The sequence below is a fragment of the Chenopodium album genome, chromosome 26 (genome assembly GCF_948465745.1).
Source record: "Chenopodium album chromosome 26, dcCheAlbu1.1, whole genome shotgun sequence".
In the NCBI taxonomy this organism is placed as follows: Eukaryota; Viridiplantae; Streptophyta; class Magnoliopsida; order Caryophyllales; family Amaranthaceae; genus Chenopodium; species Chenopodium album.
In genome coordinates, this window is record NC_137859.1 from 34179521 (window position 1) to 34204131 (window position 24611).

At 35.0% G+C, this 24611-nt stretch overlaps 2 protein-coding genes across 2 annotated transcripts; one reads left to right on the forward strand and one right to left on the reverse strand.

The window, feature by feature from the left end:
• The first annotated feature begins 623 nt into the window (after positions 1-623).
• LOC145617084 (uncharacterized) lies at positions 624-17541 on the forward strand. The gene is made up of 18 exons (XM_081671777.1): positions 624-757; positions 975-1233; positions 1694-1889; positions 3659-3964; positions 4071-4160; positions 4404-4877; positions 5107-5214; positions 7860-7990; positions 8083-8215; positions 8970-9330; positions 9437-9952; positions 9984-10225; positions 10299-10457; positions 12941-13015; positions 13873-14017; positions 14575-14771; positions 15196-15411; positions 16818-17541. Exons 2-18 carry the CDS (start codon positions 1046-1048, stop codon positions 17460-17462), a joined length of 4182 nt encoding a protein of 1393 aa, XP_081527903.1. The 5' UTR covers positions 624-757; positions 975-1045; the 3' UTR covers positions 17463-17541.
• Positions 17542-19869: 2328 nt separating this feature from the next.
• LOC145618054 (peptidyl-prolyl cis-trans isomerase CYP18-2) lies at positions 19870-23469 on the reverse strand. The gene is made up of 6 exons (XM_081672834.1): positions 23320-23469; positions 23107-23202; positions 22958-23019; positions 21542-21675; positions 20884-20968; positions 19870-20187 (listed from the first exon to the last, which is right to left on the reverse strand). The coding sequence occupies exons 1-6, from the start codon at positions 23389-23391 to the stop codon at positions 20142-20144; spliced, it is 495 nt and encodes a 164-aa protein (XP_081528960.1). The 5' UTR covers positions 23392-23469; the 3' UTR covers positions 19870-20141.
• Between the last annotated feature and the right edge of the window lie 1142 nt (positions 23470-24611).

A 24611-nucleotide genomic window follows, 5' to 3' on the forward strand; every position in this document is an offset into this window, starting at 1 on the left:
TCCAATCACATTTTGACCTGTTAGGTGACTTGTTATAACAAGTTTGATGACTAGTTGGGACCATTAAAAGCAAATTCATATTAAAGTTCGGATAATTAAAAAATAATCGAAAGTTGGGATTATTTTGCGCGAATCGATCAAAGAAGAGATTATTCTAGTTAATTTTACCTAAATTATATCTATTAAACTTAAATTTTATTTTATTTATTTATTTTTGTTCTTCCTTTCCTTCTTTACTAATGTCATACCAAACAATAGATTCTTCTCGTTTCCCCTTCCTTTACTAGTATCTATCAAACCAAATGATATACAAAGTAGTTTTAAAATGCATTTAAAACGCATTATCGTGGCCCGCTAGTCTGGCTTGAAAATAGATTCTTCTCTTTTCCCCTTCCTTCACTAATTATTTTGGTCAAGCTTTAAAACGCATTTAGATAAAAAAACCAAATCGATCGGAAAAAAGCTTGCTTTGGCCCGACAAGTCCACTACATTTTAGCAAATTTAAACACGAGTAATTAAGTTAATGTCCGGTCCAGCCCGATTTTTGATCACCTGTAGGTCTCTAACTCAATATTAAACCAAACAAAGCGTTAAGTCTTCTCACCTTCTTCTTGCGCTCTTTGTTTTCATGTTTTAATTCTGTTGATTCCCTCCCCGTTGAGCTTGGGGATTGTTCTCCAACCTTTCTGCTCGTCATTTTCGTGGAGGAGAGAGAAAGTTTTGTGAAGTTCAGTAAAAACATCAACCAACGCCCAGGTAGCCGCCTCTCTCCTTCTCCTTCTCTTTTTCTTTTCTGTTTAATCAACTATAATTTTAGTTTATACGAGGTTTGGTTTAATCAAATTAGTTTATGTATCAAACTTCAACTTTGATATACTTCATTCATACTATATAAAATCAAATACCCTTTTTTGTAGTGTACAATTTCAAGTTAATTTATTCAGAAATTGGGTGTTTGTTTGTTTTTTTGTAGTGTACAAATTCAAACATCGCAGCATTTGACAGCATTTTCATGTAATTTTGTTGGTTGGTGTGGCAAACGACATGGATTTGAATAAAGATGGTTTCTTGAGTGATGAAGCTCAGAACAGTAGCATTTTCTGTCATTTAAAATCTTGTTGTTTGGAGTTGCTTGACCTTCTGCAAAACCCCAAGAAGCAATCACCTGCTGTTTCTCAATTGCTTGCCCTTCTTCGCTCTTTGTCTTCCAAGGACGTCGAACCGTTTTTTGAGTATGATGTTCTGCTTCCTTATTATTGCATTTTTGTTTATTGGAATTAAGGCTTCATATTGCTGTTACAAATGCTATCTTTCATTATGTAAAGGGGTGTTTGAATACAGTTCCAAGGAATAAATTGAGGATTCATTTTAAACAGTTATATTGATGATTCAACGTTTATTCGTAATGCTTTGATTGATTGATAGTTATATTGATGATTCAACATTTATTCGTAATGCTTCAACCATCCTTTTTTGTGCTAGTTTCATACTCGCTATGTCCCTTATTGTTTGCTTTGTTTTTTCTTTTAAGGCTGCCCCTAAAAGATTGTATCATTTCCATTTTTGATAATAAGGAGTCTCTACCAAAAATTAACAAAGTAAAAAAATCTTGAGGACAATCAATTGGGACGGTGGGCGTATTCATCACAATTGTTTACTTAGTTCTGATTTTATCCTCTATTTTTCTTTCAGCTATATCTTGTTTCCTTTGCTGCTTCTAGTGGATGCAGCAGTAGATTGCAGATCTGTTCAAAAGCGTAATTGTGATGAAAAATCAGATTTGCTCTTTGCCCATCAAACCCTTAAAGTGAGTGATGCTGTTTCAGAAGCCGTGCTTCAATGTTTGGAGGAGCTTTTTACCAAATGTCGTTTAGTTTCTGTAAATCAGGTTTGTGGATCCTTTTTAACACTTCTATTCATACCATAGAGCAACCTTACTTCTGTCTTGTGACATTTTTTACTCCGTACATCGTCACCTTTCTTTTGCCTGCCAAAAACGTATTATCTGTTTTACATGCCATCAGGGAGTTTTTGTAAACTGCATTCGTTATACATGTCTTTTCAGCAATGTTTTTGGGACTTAGTTTAGTCTTTATGTTCTTAGTTTCGGGTCGTCTTTGGGTGGATGTGGGAGACAATATATATTAGGACAATTAAAAAAAAGTTTGTGAAAATTTAAGTTTATTGCGCAAAGTACACTTGATTATTTGAAACTACCTAGATTACTACTAGACTCCTAATTCCCAAATGATTTATAAAAGCTAACGCATTCCCGGGTTAGGAAAATTACTCCTGCATCCTTTTGTAGTTACACGCCTAAGTATTCCTATAATAACCAGGAGTACAATAAACTTTAAACAACATTTGAACTGGAAATGATTAAGTAATTCGGTCCATACTGCTAAGCCACATGAATTGGACGCAAAAAAATAGATCAAGCCCAAAAATTGCACCATGTAAAGTTCACACCTCAAGGGTTCATGGAGAATCCACGGGCTTATTACTAAATAAAGCAAGAAAATTAAGATATTTTAAGCAAGATTACTAAGCTATCTAGCAAGTTATGTAACATAAGTATGAATTATTTAACTAGATGAAAAATTGCGAACCAAGGTGATTGGTTCATCATTCTGAAGTTGAATATGAATCCTCATCACTTTTGTTGTTTGATTTTGATGTTAAGCCAACAAATATGAATGCCAAACATCATGGTAACAAATTAGAAAAAGTAAGGAATTGTTTGGTTGCACAAAACAAGTTGGGGAATTGAAAATTTATGTGAATTTGGATATAGGGTGTTTGTTTGGTTGATTCTTAAAAGTGAAAATGTAAAGTGCAAATTTATGGGAATCAAATTACCAAGTGTCCCTCTTGGTAATTCAAAATTCTCATGATTTGCAAATGCCTTTATAGCTCTCAAACAAGTTTAGCCATTTCCTAGGAAATTTAAAGTGGGATTAGATTCCATTGATATACAAATGTCTATGGGAATTTGATTCCTATGTCAACCAAACAATACCTCACTGTTTCTTTGTTCAATTAGCTCTACATTGTTATAAGTGCAATTGTCCATTATCACCATGATGTATGTTCATTATCAAAGGCAAAAGCAATATGAGGCAGTAATGTTTAGACACCACCATGGGCCATTGAACTGAGGATCTGCATAGCCTTGGTCTTCTTGCACACAATTGAGGGGATTAAGTATTCATCCAAAAAAATAGTTTCTACTCCCTCAGCATTATAATAATTGACACAGTCAATACTCAATATCAATATGTGAGTTTGACCAACAATATATATAATTAAACATTACTAAAAAGTATTAAAAAGTTTATATTAAACTTCACAATAATATCTATTTAAAAACATTTTATACGATACTAGTTGATTTTCATACATTACTCAAAGCTATAGTCAAACTTAGTATATGAATAGTGAAGAATGTCAAAGTGTGTCAATTATTATGTTCCGGAGGAAGTTTTTCTCGTCTTTTATCCTCTGTTATATTCCAATGAAAATTTGAATACTGATTTCCTGGAAAGTTTGACTCTGCCAAGTTAACAGAGCCGTAGTTGTCCTTACATTTTTATCATGGTTGAAGTTTGAACATTGATGCTACATGTGGCCTAAAGTTTTGAGTCTGCTTTTTGGTAGATGACTGTTGTGCTGAAGACATTGACTCATGGTGCCATGCTATCACCATTAGAGGCTGCAGAAGAGTTCCGAGAAGGAGTAGTCAAGTGCTTTAGGACATTGATTTCCAATATAACTCCTTGCTCTGACACATCTTGCTCCTGCAAACACAGTTTTAGTCAACCTCCCCTTCTAGAGACTGAAGATTTATGCTCAACTGCTGAACATTTGGAGTGTCATTCTCAAACCAAGGAATGCTTGATTGCATTTCTCCAATCAGAAAGTTCTTCAGCTGCTGTTGGACACTGGCTCTCTCTCCTGCTGAATGTATGTTGAAACCTTGTTTGTTATGCATATTGTATAATAAGATTATTTTTATTCACATGCTTATAAGCGTTGCTAATTTAGCTCTTATCAATTTGCTTGCACCAAGATTGCAGAAGCCGAAAGCTTACGTGGTCTTAGGGGCAGTGCAAAGATTCGGATAGAAGCTCTTTTGACCTTACGCATACTTGTAGCAAAGGTAAAAATGAAGAAGTCTTTTTGCTTATACCCAGAAAACTATGGTAGAAATGCTAATGCTTGGAGAATCTGTTCAACCCAAGCCTTTGGGTTGATCTTGACAATTTTATGTTTGTAAAGTTGTAAGTTGTGTAGTCAGAATTTTGCTGGAATTGTAGAAATGTAGAATAAGTGTTTATTCTCATTCTTAGTTTCGAGTAATATTCGATATCCTCTCAGTGAATGTTATTTCCCCTTTTGGCAGGTTGGTACTCCAGATGCCCTGGCTTTCTTTCTGCCTGGAGTCGTTAGTAAATTGGCTGGAATTTTGAATGTTTCCAAATCTATGATTAGTGGGGCTGCTGGAAGTACTGAAGCTACTGATCATGCAGTTCGAGGCTTGGCGGAATTCCTAATTGTAGTCCTTCAGGATGATGCCAATATATCTGACCCTCGTGTGTCCCACAATAATTTGCCTGATTTGCTTTCATATGAGAATGAATCTCCGCAATCTTTTCTGGAGGAGCTACGCCACATTCATGTCAAAGCTCAGGATCGGATTCAAACTCCTGCAAATAGTTCATGTTTAAAAGCACCTACTACCAAGGAGGAACTTCAGGAGAAGCAAAGCCACAAAGTCAGTGGGGGACTAGGGCCTTTGCATGTCAAACGTACGAGAGACTGGCTTGAAAAAACTTCAGTCAATATTGACAGTTTGTTGGGCAAGATATTTCCGCATGTATGTTAATAGGTTTGATTTGTTATCTGAATTTAGTTTGTTTCTTCACAAGCTGATAAACTTTAACTTGAATAAGTTGCTTCATTAGAGTCGACTATGAACTGTGCTTTATCACTGTTATTTCCATACATCAGAAATTTCAATTGCCAAAGCTGGTTCAGAGCTATCTTCTTTCTTTCTCAACTATAATGTACAGCCTGCTAAACCGTGTCTTTGATGCTCTTGTCAGATATGTGTGCATCCATCTAAGAGAATAAGGCGTGGGCTTGTCTCTGCAGTACAAGGACTCTTATTAAAGTGCAGTTATATTTCGAAGGGGAGCAGATTGATGCTTTTGGTAGGATGACAGTAATTGCTGCTGCTTCGTTTACCTTTCATTTGATTCTCACTTACTTTTAATTAGCTGTGATAAACATTATGTTTGATTATGGGGTACTTAGGGAGATGTCAGGAACCCAAACATCTCAAATTCTGAACATGACATGAAAATGTTTGCAAAAAAATAAATAAAAATTGTAGTACTTAGTGGTTTTGAGTTCTGGCTTTGTGCTTATGAATTGTTTGAATATAAGTAGTAAAATCTGATTCTTGGGTCATTTACTATTTATGCCACCAATTCACTTTCAGAAGTACCTGCAGTATTTAGAGACCCTAAGTAACTGGTTGCAAAAAAACTATTATATCCACACACACACACCAACCACCTACCCACCTATAGGTTTTGAATCAAGTAATGAGTTCATGCTTACACCAGTGTTGATTGATTTTAAAACTACAGCTTTATATGTCCTTTTAATGCTCTCTTATTTGATTTTTTTACTGTATGTCAATGTTTAAGTTCATCATAGGTGAGCTGGAGGTTAATTTTTCTGCTGGTTCACTTATATTCAAACTGCAATTTTTATTTTTTTCTAATTTTATTTTAGATCTAGAAGTCTGTTTTCAGATTTATTAATATCAAGGTCTAAGTTTATATAAATCTTCATATATATATATATATGGTATAAGTTATCTATTATTTGTTATCTACTGTTAGTTTTACATATCTGCTGTATTAACTATCTAACACACTAATAGAAGGGGAAATTTTTGTTAGGCAACATAAAAGAGTTTGTAGGAAATTGAGGAAGAGGAAGAGGATAATTGAGGATAACATATCCTCCAAAAACTGATTAGACATTCTCCAAATAACTGACCAAATTTAATTAATTGAGGTCTCTCATCATCTCTCCAAATATTCTTCAAAAATATGACTATAGACTAGCAAAACTACGATGTTAACCTCTTGTATTACATTAAGTTAGTCAGACCAAAATTGTCAATAATATCACGAGCCTTGCTGTGCAAGCTGGCTAAGAAATCCATTATATTCCTTATAGAGACCTGATCAACATCTACCACCTAATAACTTTAGTACTTTGTGATTTTCTTCCATGTAAACCAATTGAGTGTTGTTAAGCTACTGATACTTCTTTTCATTGCTCTTCCAAATGTTGTATGCTACGCTTGGGCACAAACTTTAAGTGTAGCCTAACTGCTTGTCTTCTTGTGATGTAGAAAACCTGTTTGGTGAATAATCTGATTAACTCTAAAAGTTTATTTTAATTAACATGTTGCATGGGGATTTCGATATTGCAGGTGTGTTGGTTTTACCTACTTTATACTGCTTATTACTCCTTACTAAAGCTTTTTGTGTCATATTTTTCGTTATCACTTGGTATATTTGAATATTTGATGCAGGGCTGATGTTCTTGCGTTAAATTTACTCTTGCTAAGACTGTTATTATTTCATTACATTCACCCCTATTGATATTTAATGCCTAAGAGCAAGATCAGTAAAGTTGTTACATTAGAATAATGAAACAATACTAATTCTGAACCAAAAGATCTTATGAAATAACCGTAGGATTCAACAATATGTTTGCCTAACTGTCTCATGCTGCCTACACATCTGACATCCCAGCATTTGAGGAAATGTTTAGATGGAATGGAACCTTTGGTTTGTTCTTTTTCCAATCTCTTTGATTTATATGTAGTACAAGAATGCATGATATCTGATGACTTCTTGATACTATATTATTGTATCCCTTTCGAGAGTCTCTGAGAGCTGTCACTACCTTTATGTATATTGGTCATCTTGATAAGCATTAATCAAATATTTGGCAGATAAGGTGGATTGTTCAAGACACCTAAGAGTGCAGTTGCTGCCCTTGAAAGTAATATGTTGGTTGAGCGTTAGAGAAAGAGAAATCAAACTTCAGTTTTACCCTTGAAAGCAAAGTGCTTTTCCATTTTTACTGAAAAATTAGGAGTTTCGGAAATAGGTTAGATTATAGAGCTGAAGGGTTAAGAGTGTAGATGAAGGATTATAGACCTTTTTGTCAAGAGCTTGACACGACATGACAAGGCAACTCGACATTAACTCGAAAATACTCAAAGAAAACACTAAGTCACGACACGCCACGACACAACCAACCCGTATTAATAATTGGTCAAATTATGCAATTACCCTACTTTTTACTTAGTTTTTGATTGATATTGTGAACAACACGTAATGAACATGAGATCAAACACAAACATGACATGACACAACTATTTGCCACCTTAACTTTTATCCTAAAACATTGGAAATTACAAATTTTTATAAAATTATAACTCTTTGATATATAGATGAGAAGCATGGCTTAAAAACATATTAGATTATTCAATTTTAGGTGATATGTGAAAGATTTTTACACTATTGTGTCTTTTCTTGTTGCATCTGCATTTCATATATCTGGATGGAACTAGTGCCAATTCTATATGATGGAGCATTATTTAGCATCTTTTTATTTATTTATTTATTTATTTTCCCTAAAGATGGTTTTACTATCACTTTTGAATTGTAAGTGGAAGGTGTTTATGTGATGTATATCTGAACTATTATAGTCGATCTTTGTTTCATGTTTGCTAGATTATTCTTATAATTGTTTTTGGCTTTAGGAATGTTTGTGTAATTTGGCTTGTGATGATTCTGAAGATGTTTCCCTGCCTGCTCAAGATGTCCTTGGATTATTGTTCTCATCAGATGGAAAATATACTGTTGAGGATGATTTAGCTGAAATTTTTAGCAGGTCCATATTCACTAGCTCTGAATTTATTGGTTACTTATTCTTGAATTTAACAGAAACTTTCATTTCTGTATTATCTTTTTTCTTAATAACAGGCTACTTGAGAAGCTCCCTAAGTTTATTCTTGGATGTGAGGAATCTTTGGCCCTTGCTTCTGCTCAGCAGATGCTTGCTGTGATCTACTATTCTGGACCTCAACTTGTTGTTGATCACCTTTTACGTTCTCCTGTATGTCCTTTCATCAATATTATGAGACTACTTTGTAGATATGTCATCTTTTTGCAGTTCCATCAATTTATAGATTACTGGCCCTGCTGGTCTTTGTAGGATGCCTTTTCACTCTTCTTTAGTTGTCATTTCATTGATGTTTATCCTTTCTATCACTTGGAATATGTTTCTGTAGCTGTGTTATTACCTGGTATTTGAAAGTTTGAATAAGTAATGTTAGGATAAAGAAGGATACCTAAGTTTGCAGATAGATGAGGTAACCTTTCTCAAATAATGGAAAACCATCCCAACTAGACAACTGTAGATTCAAATTACACCCAAAGCAAGATACGGGAACTATTTGGCAAGAGCCCAAGAGGGTTGCTCCCTCTTTTAGTTGATCATAAACTATAGCCTTTCCTATAAGCTTTATACTCTGTTTTTTTGTTGGTTACATTTGTTGTAGCTACAAAAACAGAAGGGTAGGGGAGTGAAGGAAGCAAGTGGGGTGTGTGTTAGAAAAAGTAGGAAAGAGAGTGATGCATTAAAAAAAAGTAGGAGATAGAGTGGTGTATATGAGATAGAGGGATTAATGTGAGGTTAAATGTCTGCAAATTAGGAATTTATTACTAGTATAACCAGTATCACAAAATAAATGGGTGGAAAGAGTATTTTATCTGTTATTGTATGTGGAATTATTTGCACCTTTCACACTCTCTGCTTATTTATTTATGAGCTAAACATCACAGTTAATTATAAATATATGACCATGCAGATTAAGGCTGCAAAGTTATTTGATGTATTTGCCTTGTGTCTGAGTGAGGAGTCTGTCTTTGCTGGCTCTCTTGGAAAAATAGTCTTATCAAGGCCTTCTTCTACTGGATACTTGCATTCTCTTGCAGAGTTAAAAATTGGAAGTAAGATTTCTGAAGACCAATATCCTGTCAATAATTCCAATACGTATGAAGTGTCAAACATGCACACTTTGGTCAAGGAAATGGAGTATTCCGAAGGACAAACTTATGAGAATTATGAACTTCCACGTATGCCTCCTTGGTTTGCCTATGTAAACTTTCATAAATTGTATCAAGCACTTGCAGGAATTCTTAGACTTGTGGGTTTATCCTTAATTTCTGGTAATGTATCTTTCCTCAATTGTATAATTTTCTGATCGAATCCTGATGTTCTTGTCAATATTCTGACTTATGTGTATCTTGTTTCTGTTTTCTATGTGCCAAACAGACTATAGAAATGAAGTGCCGTTATCAAAGATTATCGAAATTCCTTTGGATAATTTGCGTAAATTAGTCTTTGAGATACGTAGGAAGGAGTGCAATAGTGAAAGCTGGGAATCTTGGTACGCTAGGACAAATTCAGGTCAATTGTTGCGACAAGCTGGAACTGCCGCATGTATCCTTAATGAAATGTTATTTGGCATGTCAGATCAAGCTATGAATGTTTTTGGAAAAATATTTAAGAAGTCAGGAGTAAGAGTTGAAGAGAGGCAAAATAGTGATGCCACTGCTTTTGGTCATTCTTGCCAAGTACGATGCCATGTTGCTCATGGATCACATTGGCAGACTAAAGGAGCTGAGAACGTGAGGCAGCATGTAATTGATTGTGTTGGTACCATTTTACACGAGTACATAGCTCAAGAAATATGGGACCTTCCAGTTATACATGAAACATCTCTTCTTAAATCTGGCAGTGAAAGTATTGATAAGAACTTCTTACACGATGTTGCCAAACTACACCAGGAAATGACACTTCCATAACTTGTCATTTTAAGCTGCTTTTTATTGTTTTTATATCTTGTCTAGCTCTAACACTTTTCATATTTATTACCAACAGGTGCTCATCGAGGGAATTGGGATCTTCAATACTACACTTCGTGAGCAATTTGCTTCAAGTGGGTTTCTCTGTTCCTCTCTATATCTGTTGCTTGAAAACCTGATGTGCTCAAACTCTGACGTCAGACACGCATCTGATGTTGTGCTACGTTTAATTTCTGCCACATCTGGATGTTCATCGGTAAGAGTCATACTATGCCTTATCCCTTTGCCAATTCCTGGTTTACTGACTTTCTGACCCAAACAATCTACAGGTTGGTCACCTAGTTATGCTAAATTCAGACTATGTTATTGATTCATTATGCCATCAATTGCGTCATTTGGATCTGAATCCTCACGTCCCAAACGTGCTTGCCGCAATGCTTTCTTGTGTTGGTGTGACTCATAAAATATTGGCATTGTTGGAGGAGCCGGTATGTTCCAAATTTCGTTAATTGTGAAAACCTGTTCTGCTATCCTTTCACCCTGTTTTTGGTTCTTGAAGTGTTTGGTTATAGCAAAAAAGGGTGATTCTCGGTTTTGAAAATCAAATGACAAATGCTATGTCTTCTAGATGTTATTCATTTATGCTTCCAAAAAAAAAAAAGATGTTATTTATTTCTCTTTTTCCTCGTAATAAAGTCTTTGATTGGTTATTAATTATCATTGAGAATCCAGAAACACCACAATTTAGAAATGGAATCTTTATGAGGTAATTATAAATTACCGTGGTCCGAGTGAAACAGTTTCAAATATACTCCAAAAGAGTCATATATTGACTTTAATAAGATGTAACAACTAACAATAGTAACAATACTTTAGTCATAATTTGTCACAATATGTGTGGCATTGTTTGTCTATCATAAGCGTTGATTTATTGAATATACTTGAAAATTGTATAATAAGAACATTAATTAAAGCGCTTGCCATTTTTTACTAGATTATTTGTTACTCCCTCCGTTCTTGAAACTTTGTTACATTTGGTGATTTTATGCGGTTATTAAGGAAAATAGTATAGTGAATGTGATGATTAGATGTCACATATAATAAGTATTAAGGCATTAAGTCAACATTAGAAATAGAAATTGTTAAATAGGTATAGTTGCTTAATAATAGGAAGACTATCATTTACCACCTCCCCAACAACTGGCAATACACCAACTTCATCTTATTTGCCCCCTTTCTCAATGATATTTTGTTTCTTTGCCTTCTTCTTCCTCGCATTTACTCCATTGTGCTACTCCTTTATACCAGTTACACTCTCAGCAATTCTTGATTGATAAAATTTGAAAATTGGGGGAAGAAACCCTAATATATCAAAAACCTTCAATTCAATAAATCAAGGATAAATTATAGAGGAATTTAAAAATCAATTGGGAAAGTCTTCAATTACAAACATTAACTACCTTAGGGCTGATTTCGACCTTTGATTGAGATTAAATGAGCAAATGGGGACGAAATTAGAGAGACCAGATTTTCAACGAAGGGAAGAGGGTGGAAATAGGAAAAGTTAAGGTCATATGACCTGCACACCCCAAGTCAATGCCGGAAATAGGTCGGTAACATTGGAAAATGGGATTAGGCTGTCTCTTACAACAACAACAACAACAACAACAACAACAAAAAATTATGGTTTTAACTTGCCAAAAAAAATTTGTAAGGTTTTTTCTGATAAAAAAGTTACTTTAAATTTTTATTTTTTTTATTACAAATTTTCCTTTATACTGTATTATTTTTAGCAATTTGTTTGTGCAGTCTGTCAGCACATCTGTTTTGGGTACAGAGGGCCATAGTTTCGAATCCTGTCACCTTGATGTGATGGGCTGATGGTCACAGACCCGTAGGCTATAAGGCTGACGAAAAAAAGCACATTTTTTTTTAATCACAAACTTGGAAAAAGTGCTCAAACCATACCTCGAGGCAAAGGTAGCCAAAAGAGCGCTTCGCCGAGAGACATAGTTTGAAAGGTTGCATCCCATGCCTTTCTTGGTTGGAAAACCCAACCGGCATCTCAGGTCAAAAACATAATATGAGTTTATAAATGCTTGCTATATGGGGAATTTAGTTTGCTGCATATTATAGATTCATAATATACCTTTTTTTTGTAGGATAATAAATCAATATGTTGAAACCTTTTTTATTTATTTTTTTAATTTTATTTACATGGTGTTAAATCAATTAATGTATGTATATTTAGTGCTAATTTGATGCTGATATTAACTTTTTTTTTTTTTTTTTTTTTTGGCACAATAATTAGCTTGGAGTAGTATATGAAATACTTATAATAGTATTATGACAAATGATGGGGCCTGCCTTTAAACTATTATAGGCCTGTACAATAGTTATTAATTAACCTATCATGTCTGCATATATAGTTTTATTTTACTTCGGGGGTGCATATATATATATATATAGAGAGAGAGAGAGAGAGAGAGAGAGGGGGGGGGCAAATGTGACTTATTTTGTGCACCCTCTTTGTAAGTTGGGGTTTATGTTTTGGATCCAGTATTTTTGTTCAAAACCCCTGATAATTAGTAACTCTATAAATACGATGGGTGATAACTAACTCAACAAGTGTAGCTCATGCCTTTTTTGTGTAAATCATAAGTTGTAAACTTTATTGACTTGATTTATTAGTCATTGAGCTGGCAAATATGATAAGAATTGTCGAAAACATCTAGAGTTGCCTTGGCTGATTCTCTTTAGGGTTTTTGTATTTTTTTTCCCAAAAATGGCAAGTATCAAGCAAATTCTTACATCATACTTTTAAAATTGGGCCATAATTTTCAATTGTATTTTTGAGACATCTGCTTGGCTTTTTGGTCCTCTTAAAATTATGTAGAACATCAACTATCTTTACCATCCATTATTTATGGTATGTGACTAGTTATGCCTTATTTTAAAATTCTTTTTGTAGATGCGCTCTGTTTCAATGGAACTGGAAATCCTTGGAAGGCATCAGCACCCGGAGTTGACTATTCATTTCTTGAAGGTTTTCATTTTCATTTGAAACTTTGTTTAGAAATGTTTATTGATGATTTTTCGTTGCTGTTTATTGTATTTTATAAGTCATCTGCCTCCTATCTTGGTCTTAAACTGTTATTAGCTTATTTTATCATTGAAATATTGCCATATTGGTATTTTCAGGTAATTGAATTTTCTGAGTGCACTGTGTGAATACATTTTATACTCTGTACTTCTGATTTTCAAATCTTAATTAGCTAGTGTTTGAAAATTGATCAAGTGTCATGCAGGCATTATGTTCCTCTAAAATTTTTTGGCTTGTGGTTTGCACATACTATTGTGATTATCTGTTCCTAGGAATGAGTAGATAGATTCATTGATTGGTAGCTAGTCAGAATAAGCCATACTAGCGAAGTTTAGATCACTAATTAGGTGTTATTTCCTATTTTAAATTGTGTAAACTGGCCAGTTTGCCATCCTTGGGCTGTTTTCATGGTCAAAATAATTGCTAAGACTTTATAACGTCTCGTGACTGAGGTTATGCATTTATACTTGTTGTGGTCTTTTAAATACAAACCTTCGAGTGTTAGCTTACAACCTGTGTAATAAGTTTTTTTGGTGGGTCTCTGTGCATTACTAGATTATTAGATTATTTAGCAGGACGATGGAACTTGGAAAAGAGTGGCTAGGCTACTGAATTTTCTATTTGGTTGACAAGGACTATCAGCCCTTTTTGAAAAGAAAGTTAATCAGTTCCCCTTCCTCATCACACAGAGATCACAAAAAGAAATTTGCCACAATACTTGATTAGTAATGTGATGTTGAAGCCTATGTTTCCAATTGTATCACTGGTAATTTTATGATGATGTTTCAATTTTCTGTCAGGCTGTAGCAGAGATGGTTAAGGCAGCTAAGCACGAGGCCCAATTGTTGCCTGCTCAAGCTGAATCCTTTTTGGCAGTTGTTAATTCTAAAGTATCTGATGTGAAAATGGAACTCGAACGGGATACTGTTAATGCAGAGGAACCAGGTATATCAGTATGTGAAACACTGTATAATCTCCCTGACTCCCTACCCCTAAAATCCATTGATCTGGGTATCCTATCAAGTTTCTTATTCCGTAGCTTTGTAATGCAAAATTTTGGTTCAGGCAGATTTATGGAGTCTTTTATCTTAATTGATCAAAGAGGAATATAGCTTCTAGTGTCCAATCTTTTTGCTTTTTGCTTTTGGGAAGTGTTATATTCTAGTGTCCAATCTTTTTGCTTCTAGTGTCCAAATGGCCGTCAATGGTAGATGTAGGCGTTGTTCTATTGCCAATGTGGACACGCTATTTCTAAACGACTATACCATGGTTTTTCTTGTCTTCATTGTTTTTCTTTTTGTTGTCCATCTTTCCACCCCGACCCCTTTTTTCAAGCCAATATAACTAGCTTGTCTGCTTGGACAAGCCATGCTATGTATCATGATTATCTCTACTTCAGGTGCTTTACTGGTATGTAGCCAATTTGTGCTCTTTGCATTTAAATGCAATGAATATCCTTTATTTTGGTGCTTTGCTCTTACTTTTGATCATGCAATTTGCAGAACCATGTGATGTTGCCTTTAGTCGCGACATTGTTGTGAAAGTGGAAGAGTGGGAGAATATTTTGTTTAAATTACATGACAATAAGAGGTATCGTCGGATCGTTGCATCTGTTGCAGTATCCTGTTTGAGAGCTGTTACTCCGTTGCTTGGATCTGAAAAGGAACCGATATCCTTGATTGCATTGAACGTAATTGAGGTACCTCTAGATTTTCATCCAGAAGACCAGAAGTATCATCTTTTGCACTTGCTAATTGTTTTTCTCAATTAGTGTATAATTTGCTTCCATTTGGTTTAAAAACTCTTCTCCTCTACATTATCTCTAAGTAATACAGTATCATTTGCTATGAAAAATGATGGCCCAATACCTCTATATTTAAGACATTTTTTTTTTCCCGTGGTTTTACTTGTCCTAAAGTACATGTGGGTGTGTTGCATATCTAAACTGTAGAGTGGCTACAAAGTTATTTATGCGAGTGTTGTCAGATTGGTGGATTACAGAATAACAGAAAGCTCTATTTTTTATGAATGTATCAAGATGCTGGCTAGACTTCAATTTAGCCGGGTTCATTTATCTAATGAAGTATGTAATTAGTTATCTGATTCTTTCCTCCCCTCTGTAGGATGGTGTTGTGACACTGGCAAATGTGGAAGAAGCGTTCAGGCATGAGAAAGAAGCTAAAGGAGGCATTGAAGAAGTAGCATCTTTGTGTTCCTTTTATCATCTTAAAGACATTCTTGATGTTGCTGAGGAGGGAAATGATGAGAACAGACTACTTCCAACGATGAACACAGTATGGCCATATTTGGTTGCTTGTGTACGAAATAGGATCCCTGCGGTAAGCATCTTCTCCCTGCGTTTATTATTAATTGCTACATGTCCCTATTATAGAAGTTGCATATTAAATGCTACATATCCATTTTTGGTAATGTGTTTTCTTTCTCTCTCGATACACGGGTTGCCATGTTATCTCTCTTTATATTACTTAGTATATGTGCCTCCCTTACATGCAACAGATAATAGCAAATGGAGAAGTAAATTTTTTGGTTCTCCTTTCAGCCACAAACTGTCATTGTGTGATCTGTGGTGTATTACAAACTTTTCCTCGTAGTCTCTATGAATAAGATTGACTGTCGTTTATCAGATGGAGAGGTTTTCTGCTTGCTCGGTCCCTGTTGTATGTGTTGGAGTATAACAAGGCTACGAGGAAAATATATAGCAGAGAAATTACTAAAATGATTTAATATTATTGGGTGTTTAGTTAGTAAAAGGCGAGTTACAATTTGTTATAACTTATAAATAGCTCATGAATCCAAAAAAAATCCCAAGATAAAGCCATAAAGAGCAATATAACTTATAAACAGCTGCTTATTTTATCTATTTAACTTTTTAGAAAGGAAGGTTTTAATTTTCGGTTAAATACTAATTCCGATAGCCTTGTAACTTTTGCTGTAGCATAAGCGATTTTGTCATTTTTTAGTGCTACTTTCTTTTTTTTTTTTTTTATTTTTATAAATTTTAGTTTTCTTATTATGCAGCCGGCCCCACTTATGGGATTAAGGCTTTGATTGATTAATTAGTTTTGTATTGTCCCACTTATTGATTAATTAGTTTTCTTATTGTTGGTTTTAATTTTTCAATGTGATATTATTTATGTTTTTTCCCTGGTTGTTTGCCTTCTGTCACCCCCCCCCCCCCCCTGCTTTTATTCTTCTCCTGAACCTTGCTCGAATTTCACTATTGTTTGTCAAACCCAAAAACCCAAAAAAAAAAGAACAAAAAAACTATTGTTTGCCATTATTCTACTCCTGTTCCCTGCGTAAATTTCTAGTAACTCCCTCTCTCTTTCCCTCAGCATACCCTGAAAATTTTCTTTATAAGCCTATAAGGGTTCAGGCATTCTCTTCCTTGCAGCTCCATCCTGAAATTAAGAGCAACAATTTTTAGAAACAGAATAGAAGGGAAGCTATTATTTATGGGAAGGTAGAAAGATTTAAGTAATTAAATGGGATAGAAACAAGACTAGGAAGGTTAGGTCAGACGGTGAATGAGTGTCAGAAAATCTGATAATTCTCAAGGTATTTTTTTGAATTTTTTTCTTCATGAACAAGTGGGAATTGGCACTAAATATTGTAAGGTATACAATCGTTTTTCCTCTTTTTGTGTGGGTTTGGAGGGAATGTGTGGGGCGCGACTGTTGCTCCATTTTGCTTGCATTTCCTGATAATTCTCATGTTTTTGCAGCCTGTTCGTAGATGTGCAGAAGTGATAAGCAATGTAGTGAAAATTTGTGGTGGAGACTTTTTTTCTCGACGTTTCCATACTGACGGGTCCCATTTTTGGAAGCTCTTAAGTACATCACCGTTCAAAAGAAAACCTATTTCAAGTGATGAGAAAGCACCACTTCTACCTTATAGAAGTACTTCTCGCACATTGGAAGATCCCATCTCTGAATCTTCCAATCTGAAAACCCAAGTAGCAGTTCTCCGCATGATTGCTGAGTTGTCGCGGGATAAAAAGAGTGCTTCAGCTCTTGAAGTAGTACTTAAAAAAGTTAGTGGTCTTGTGGTAGGAATAGCATGTAGTGGTGTGACTGGGCTCCGGGATGCTTCAATAGACGCCCTTTCTGGACTTGCATCGATTGATCCTGATCTCATTTGGCTTCAACTGGCTGATGTGTATTACTCTTCAAAGGAGGAAGATGTGAAACCATCCAGTTCCGGGTTTCCTGAGCTTGCAGAAATTCTTCCGCGCCCTACGTCTTCAAAAGACTACCTTTATGCACAGTATGGAGGTCAGAGTTATGGTTTTGATGTTAATTTTTCTTCAGTGGAAAATGCATTCAGAATATTGTACCCTGAAATGTTTCTTATACAAGCACAACACTAGCTCTGTGGCAATTATGCATATAAGTCATTTCAAATATTCTGTATTGTACGATTGCTGAAGATGAGGTTTGAATTACCAATCTAAGGCTTTACCTCTTGATTTTTTTTTGCATTTAGATCAAATCTCACTAAGGGACACTTTGAGATGAGAAAATTCTCACCCTTTTCCCAACAATATATTTATTTTTATAATGTCATGATTTGATTGTGTAATCATGCACACAATACTAAAATATTCACCTTGTCCACTTACAAAATCAAGAAACAAAGGCGATTAGACATAAAAAATTCACGGTAGGGCCATGATGGAAATGAGAGCCCTAGGTTTTCGAGGAAGTAAAAATGGAGGGTTGTGAGACAAATGCAAATGTCTCACAACCATTAAAATAACATAAAAGTAAAAAGAAGAGAGAGAAAGGAGGAGAGAGATGGGAAGAATGAAAAAGGTGGTGTGGGCCCCACTAAAACTTTTCAGATTTGGTTTCATGTGCAAAAACGACAAAAAAAATTTGGGACCACAACTACTGAGAGTATATTTTGTACCACTGAGGATTTTTAAAAGTACCACTAAAACCGCATTGAGTACCACTGTGACTCTGTGAGTGTATTTTGTACCATTGAGCTGTAATGGGTTGTGGTGGTGGAGGTTAAGGTGTATGGTGGGGTGGCGTGCTGGGATATGGTGGTGGAATTTAGGGTACGGTGCGTGGATCGGTGGGGAAGGGGTATCTGGGTAGTTTTCTGGTTTTTTTTTGGACCAATCAGGACTTGATACGTGTCAAGTGACCTGATATAATAGGTCATTAACTTTTGTTGACCGGTTTGGGATAGATGAAAAAGAAGACCCCCAAAGTTCGGATTATTCCAAAATAATCGAAAGTTGGGATTATTCTATCTAACTTGATGAAAGTTGGGATTATTTTTTCTAATTTTTCCAAAATTAAATGGAATTTGAAAGGAAGGGAAAGTTCCTTTCACAATTCCCTTTTCTCCCTCCCCCCCCCCCCCCAAAAAAAAAAAAAATAAAATAAAATAAAAATGGAGCAACTTGAGAGGAAAGAAAGAAATTAAATTTATCAAACTTAAAATTAGTTTTTCCCTTCTCTTTTCATCCTTTACTAATTTCATACCAAACAATACATTTTGTTTTTTGACAGAACATTCTTCTCTTTTTCCTTTCTTTACTAATATCAAACCAAATATGCTCTTCCTTTCTTTTCCCTTCCCTTTCTTTCCTTTACTAATATTGAACCAAACAAAGCCTTATATGAGAGTCCAATTTATTGAAGCATACAAACTTACAAAATATAAATGGTTGCAATTTGCAATTTTTTTTTTTAAATATCTACAATTTACAAAATACAAACTTTAAATGGCTGCATTTGGCAAATTTTACTTAAACTAAAAAAAAAAAAAAGAAATTCAAATAGGTGATTAAATAAAAAATAAAATAAAATAAAACTGGCTTTTTAGGGTGGTAAAATCTAAGAAATCTAAAATCAAACGAAGATAGCCTTAGCAAAGGCTATACAAGAACATGGGAAAACAGGAAGAATGATGGGCTAACGATTGATGAGTTTGTAAAGATAACCTTAGCACTGATCTTTCAACAATACTCGCCATCCTATTCTCATTCATCGTTCCTGTTTTGTTGAAACCCATTGTAGCCCACTTGTGAGTATCCCACATTGGAGAAAAAAGAGAGATGGTTCCACCTTATAAGGTAGAGGAGTACCTCCTACGTACTATTGCCAATTGATTTTAGTATGGAAGCTCCAAAGCCTTGTTTGTGGACCAAACTCTTCTCCTCCTTGTTCGGGTTGCCCAGGCCTATTACATATTGTTTCAAAATTTAACATGGTATCAAAGCCAGGTTCATAATATGGGATCTTAAATGGCTAAAGTTCACTTAAGGCTAAGGGACTACTAATCCTATTGCCATATGGTTTTGGGATGGAACCTCATTTGATCTTGTGAAGTGGACTCTCTCTATTGGTTTGCGGGTGCGGCCCAGACCCGTATTTAACATGTTCACTGGCCTTCAACCACAAACGTGGTGTTCCCCTGATCTTATAGAAATATAGAGTATATAATTGTGGCTAGCTAATACAGTAAACTACTACGAATATTCAGGGCCTGTTCGTGATAATTTTTTGTTTCATTTTTTTAAAAAAAAAATTTTATTTTCAACAAAAAACCAAAAATAGAAAACAAGTTAAAATGATTTCCTCTTTTCTATAGTTTTCAAAATTATAAGTTTAATTTTTTAGAAGACATGCTTGAACAAAAAAAAAAACCCACAATGAAACCTTTTTAATCTAAAAATTTAGACAGTTTGCTAAAATTATGCACCCTGTATCAAACATTACATGAAATACTAAATAATTTATTTGAACAAAAGAGGCGACTCATCACTAAAATACACATGCTGACATGCCCTGTTGTATTTCTGTTAAAGTAGCAAAACCAGCAACTTCAGGAGGTACATCATATCATATAGCCATCTATGGGAAATGGAGTTTTTTCTGTTTTAAAGTTACAAATATGATAGTGTTGCCAACAGAATTTGTATGATAAACTGAAAACGGATAGCTGACATCATGAATAGGTTGCCAAGAGAACTTAACAGCATGTTAGATAATGAGCAGAGAGACGCATCTTGTTGACAGCTTTTGCTTGATCAATCCTTAACTGTTGCCTTTAGTATCTTGACATCATGAATAGGTCTGCAACAGCAACAACAAATGACGAGTCATCAGGACATAACAAAAGTGGCAGGATGTGAAATTAAGCGGAGTCAAACTTATATAGGTGTGCTCAATAGAAAATTAGTGAGCGACATACAATTTGCTATAAAGATATCAATGAATGGATAACATAAGTCAGATGAAGCGATTCTAGTATCTCTTATTTCGTGAGGTAGCTTATAGAAGAGTTAAAGGAGTTTAGCAGGAAAAAAGGGGGTAATTAGATATCTTCTTCCCCACCTAAAAGATCTGATAAGCCATGGCGGTTAGAGTGGTGAAGGGTTTTTTTTTTTTTTTCCCCCCTCCTAAAGGATGATAATGGTGCTTATATGGGTTACAAGATACCTCGTCAACCTTTTCATGTTTTTCCTCACATCTCATTCTACCCTCACAAAACCATTTGTTTTGATCTAACTTGTTTCACATGAAAATTTCCACAATATACTGATGTCAATTACTTTAAATCATATAGCAAAATCATCGACCATAATAGTCCACAAACTCCAAGCAATACGAGTATTAATGAGTCAAGGTACTGCAACTACTAGGCTAGTGCAATATGCATAGGCATAACAAAGCATACAGCTTTCAAATATTTATCCCTAAGTAACACGGCTATTGATAAATCTGAAAGAAAGAGAAACAAAAAAATATATATATATATAAAAGACAAACCTATCAGTATTGTCGGTCTGGACACTGCCAAGCCTCTTAATTATCTCCATTCCTTTACAAACCCTTCCAAATATTGTGTGCTTTCCTAAAAAAAACCATTACAAAATAACAATATTAGAAATTTTAATTACAAATACGAATGTAAGATGGAACATAGTCTTTCAATGAGAGCCCTTCTAGAAAACGACTACTCATAGATATCACTTTTTACATGAATGGTGATTTAATATCAGCTATTCAAAAGGAACAAAGGTGAGAAAAGATAATAAAAAACAAACTGTCAAAACTTACCACTGAATACAGCAAACAGAAAACAAACCCTCTCAATAAGAATTTCACATAAATTGTGAAAAGCACATATATATGTCCTAATTGCTCCATGTAAAGTAACCAAAAACATACATGGATGTTGCTACGTATATGGAAATATCTGAACTATGAGTTATGTCTGGAGGTTATTTGGGATCTACATTTTACAGCTAGAAACTCATTTTGAATGAGCTTGAAAACAAATCCTATTAAACTAGGATGTGGCACATCGAAGGTCAAACTGAATTTATTAAGATGAAAATATGATCGGCTTGACCCTCATTTTAGATAAAAGCCAAAGACAAAACACAAGATACTTTTTTGAAGAGGAAATGGGGTGTTGAATTACCATCAAGAGAGGGAGTAGGAGCTAGAGTTATAAAAAACTGGCTTCCATTTGTATTAGGACCAGCATTTGCCATGGATAAAATGCCAGCGCCAGTATGCTTCAATTCTGGATTTATCTCGTCTTCAAAGCGTTTACTGCAGTTCAGATCAACGGAGTAGCGGTTAGTTAAAGCCTAACTGGCACTATATTATTCTCCAACAAAAGTGCCATTTAATTGAGAAATTGCCCAAAGAAATAATAAAAAATTCTGAATGACCTCCTCCTTTTATATCTACATACTATAACAGCTCAATCATCAAGCAGTATTGCAGTAATGTCAATATGTGGGATTTAAATTATCCTTTATTAGAGATTTCCCTGATGTGCGCCATAGAATTTTCACATCCACTCCTCTAGGGGAGAGGAAGGGCACCATATATTCCTTTAATTGATGTGAGTAGTTTGAAACACATTCAAGTGAAAATCCACTTTTCAAATTAACCCACAGATATGACAGAGCATAATGACTTCTTAACTGTTGCATTGGTGGAAAAACCCCAAGACCAAAACTTCTGGTTTTCATCTGAATTTCAACCACAGATTGCCCCTCTCTCCCCCCCTCCCTCCTTAAAGCAAATTCTGGTTTTTTTTCACGAGTTTCAATGAATCCAAACCAAAAGGACTTTCTCTGACATGTCTTTCATATAATGAATTCATCTGTCATAGAACCAACCAGGCAACCACTATACATGACATATCAAAACAAGGTACTTGAACTTCTCAATTCTACCTAAATGGTCACGTAAAATTCTCAAAACTCCAAGATGGGTATGTATATACTGACACTATATTTCGAACCAAATTCATAATTTTTATTTTTGTAAATTGTACCAGTCTAACACATGGAGATGTGCCTGTGTCCGACACAAATAGCTGATTTTAAGTAACGTACACAAAGGTGATAATGGTCAAGTTTGCAAAAACAGAATCTGGACAAGAAAATCTGGACCAAATCAAAATTACACTTTGGATTCAGAGGATTGTAATGCTAACCTACTTGTGTATTGGTAAATGTATGGCACAAGATATTCTGAATTCCAAATATTTGTACACAACTCATACAAGTCTTCAGTGTGTTAAACTAAACCCTTAATGGATTTTGAGAAAATTATGCAAGGTCTGAAAAACACATTAAAATTAATTACATGTTGAACCAAGGCAAATGTAAGGACATGGTTCAAAATCCCATACTTAGCAAACTCTTCCCTTCCCAGCCACCGCCCGCCCCGCCCCACCCCACCCCGTACTCGGCCCCCCACCCTCATGTACCCTATATTATTAGCTTTATCAAGAACAATATACCAAATTGTCAATTCAAACACAAACCCATAAACGAGTAATACAAAATTAAGAAATTAAAAGAGTAAAGGGCAATACCCATAAATGGATTCACCACCTCTTCCAGTTCCAGTAGGATCTCCTCCTTGAACTATAAACTCCTGCACCCAAAATCATCCCAATTAGAATCTAACCCACCAAAAATTAACAGCATAAATCATGAAAATAAATAAGGGTAAGTTTAATACTTTGATGATTCGATGGAATTTGACATTGTCGTAGTAACCTCGACGGGAAAGTTCCAGAAAATTCCGGCATGTTCTTGGGGCATGCTTGTTGTACAGCTAAATTAACATACAAATTTTGCGATTAAGAAAGTATTTTGTAAAAAAACACAAAAAACCCAGAAAAATTAGCATAAAAATAAAAGCAAGCGAAGTTATAAGAGACAGAAAAAAGACCTCAATAGTGAAAGGACCCATGGAAGTCTGCAGTGTGACTTCCGGCGGCCCATCGTCGGCGGTTGGTCCCATCGGTTGTTTAATTGTTCTGCTTACAGTAAATAACGGCCTTAAGCTAAAAGAGAAGAAAGAATGTTATTTTATCGAAAGTGTTTGTGAGAAATAAAAGGTGTTGAGAGTGAGGGATAGCTCAAGTGTTTAGAGCTTCTCTCCCGATTTCAGGTGATCCTGGGATCGATTCTCACCCTCGCCCTTGTGGCTCTCTAAATATCAAAAAAAAAAAAAAAGGTGTTATTTTGATGGTCTAATTGAATTGATGTATGTTGATCTTAAGTTTTGATGATGACTCAAGGAACCTAAGCAAACCCATAAGGGCTTTAACATTTGTCTATTAGCTTTGAAGTGTTGACAGGTTTATATGCTACGAAGTTCTAGAGTCAGAATGGAGCATGGAACAAGGTCAAAGGAAGAGCTTTGGACGAGTATAGAAGACAATCAGAAGCCAAGTTCCTTGAGTGAGTAACTGAAGCTCCAGAGTCGAAGCTTCACTAAGTTCCAAGGAGTCTATTGTATCTTTACTGCTTATTTTAGGCTTCTTGTACATATGTTAAGTACTTTGATCATTGATAGGATTTTAAGTGGATTGAATTTCAGTTTATAAAGATTTTATTTTCCTTGTTTAAAAAGATTCTATTTTATTTTCGGAAAATTATCTTTTATTCTATTTATTTAAAGATTTTCTGTTTTGATTTTATCCTATTGTTTTGGAAAATCTGACTTGGTAAAATATCTTTTGAAACTCTTTTAACGGTTCTTTTACTTGGTCAAGGAAGTTGAGAAATTTAAGGAAGCAGTAAACCACTTCCTTCAGCTTGTTGCCCAAGCTTCCACGAACTGCACTTCCTACTTTCATGGAAGTTGTGGTTAAGTGGGAGTTAAGGCAGACGAGGGAGTTTTCAACTGATTTCCTTTTAGTATAAATAGAATTAGTTTTCTGTTTTGAAAATGACACTTGAGCATTACAATCTTCTAAGCTTTTCGAAAAGAGTCAAAATCCACTTAAGTCCTTGAGTGTCTTTGTACTTAGCATCTTAGAGTTTTAATTTGAGTTGTATTGGGGTAGAGTTTGGGTAAACTCTAGAGTGTTCAGATTGCTTTGAGTGAAGCAAGGAGAAAGAGAGAGATTTGAGAGCTCAACTGATTGAGGGATCAGTTGAGGGGGAACTTAAGTTCGTAGAGGAACTTAAGGTTAGAGTCTTAATTTGTAATAGGTTGTTTGCCCTATTATTATT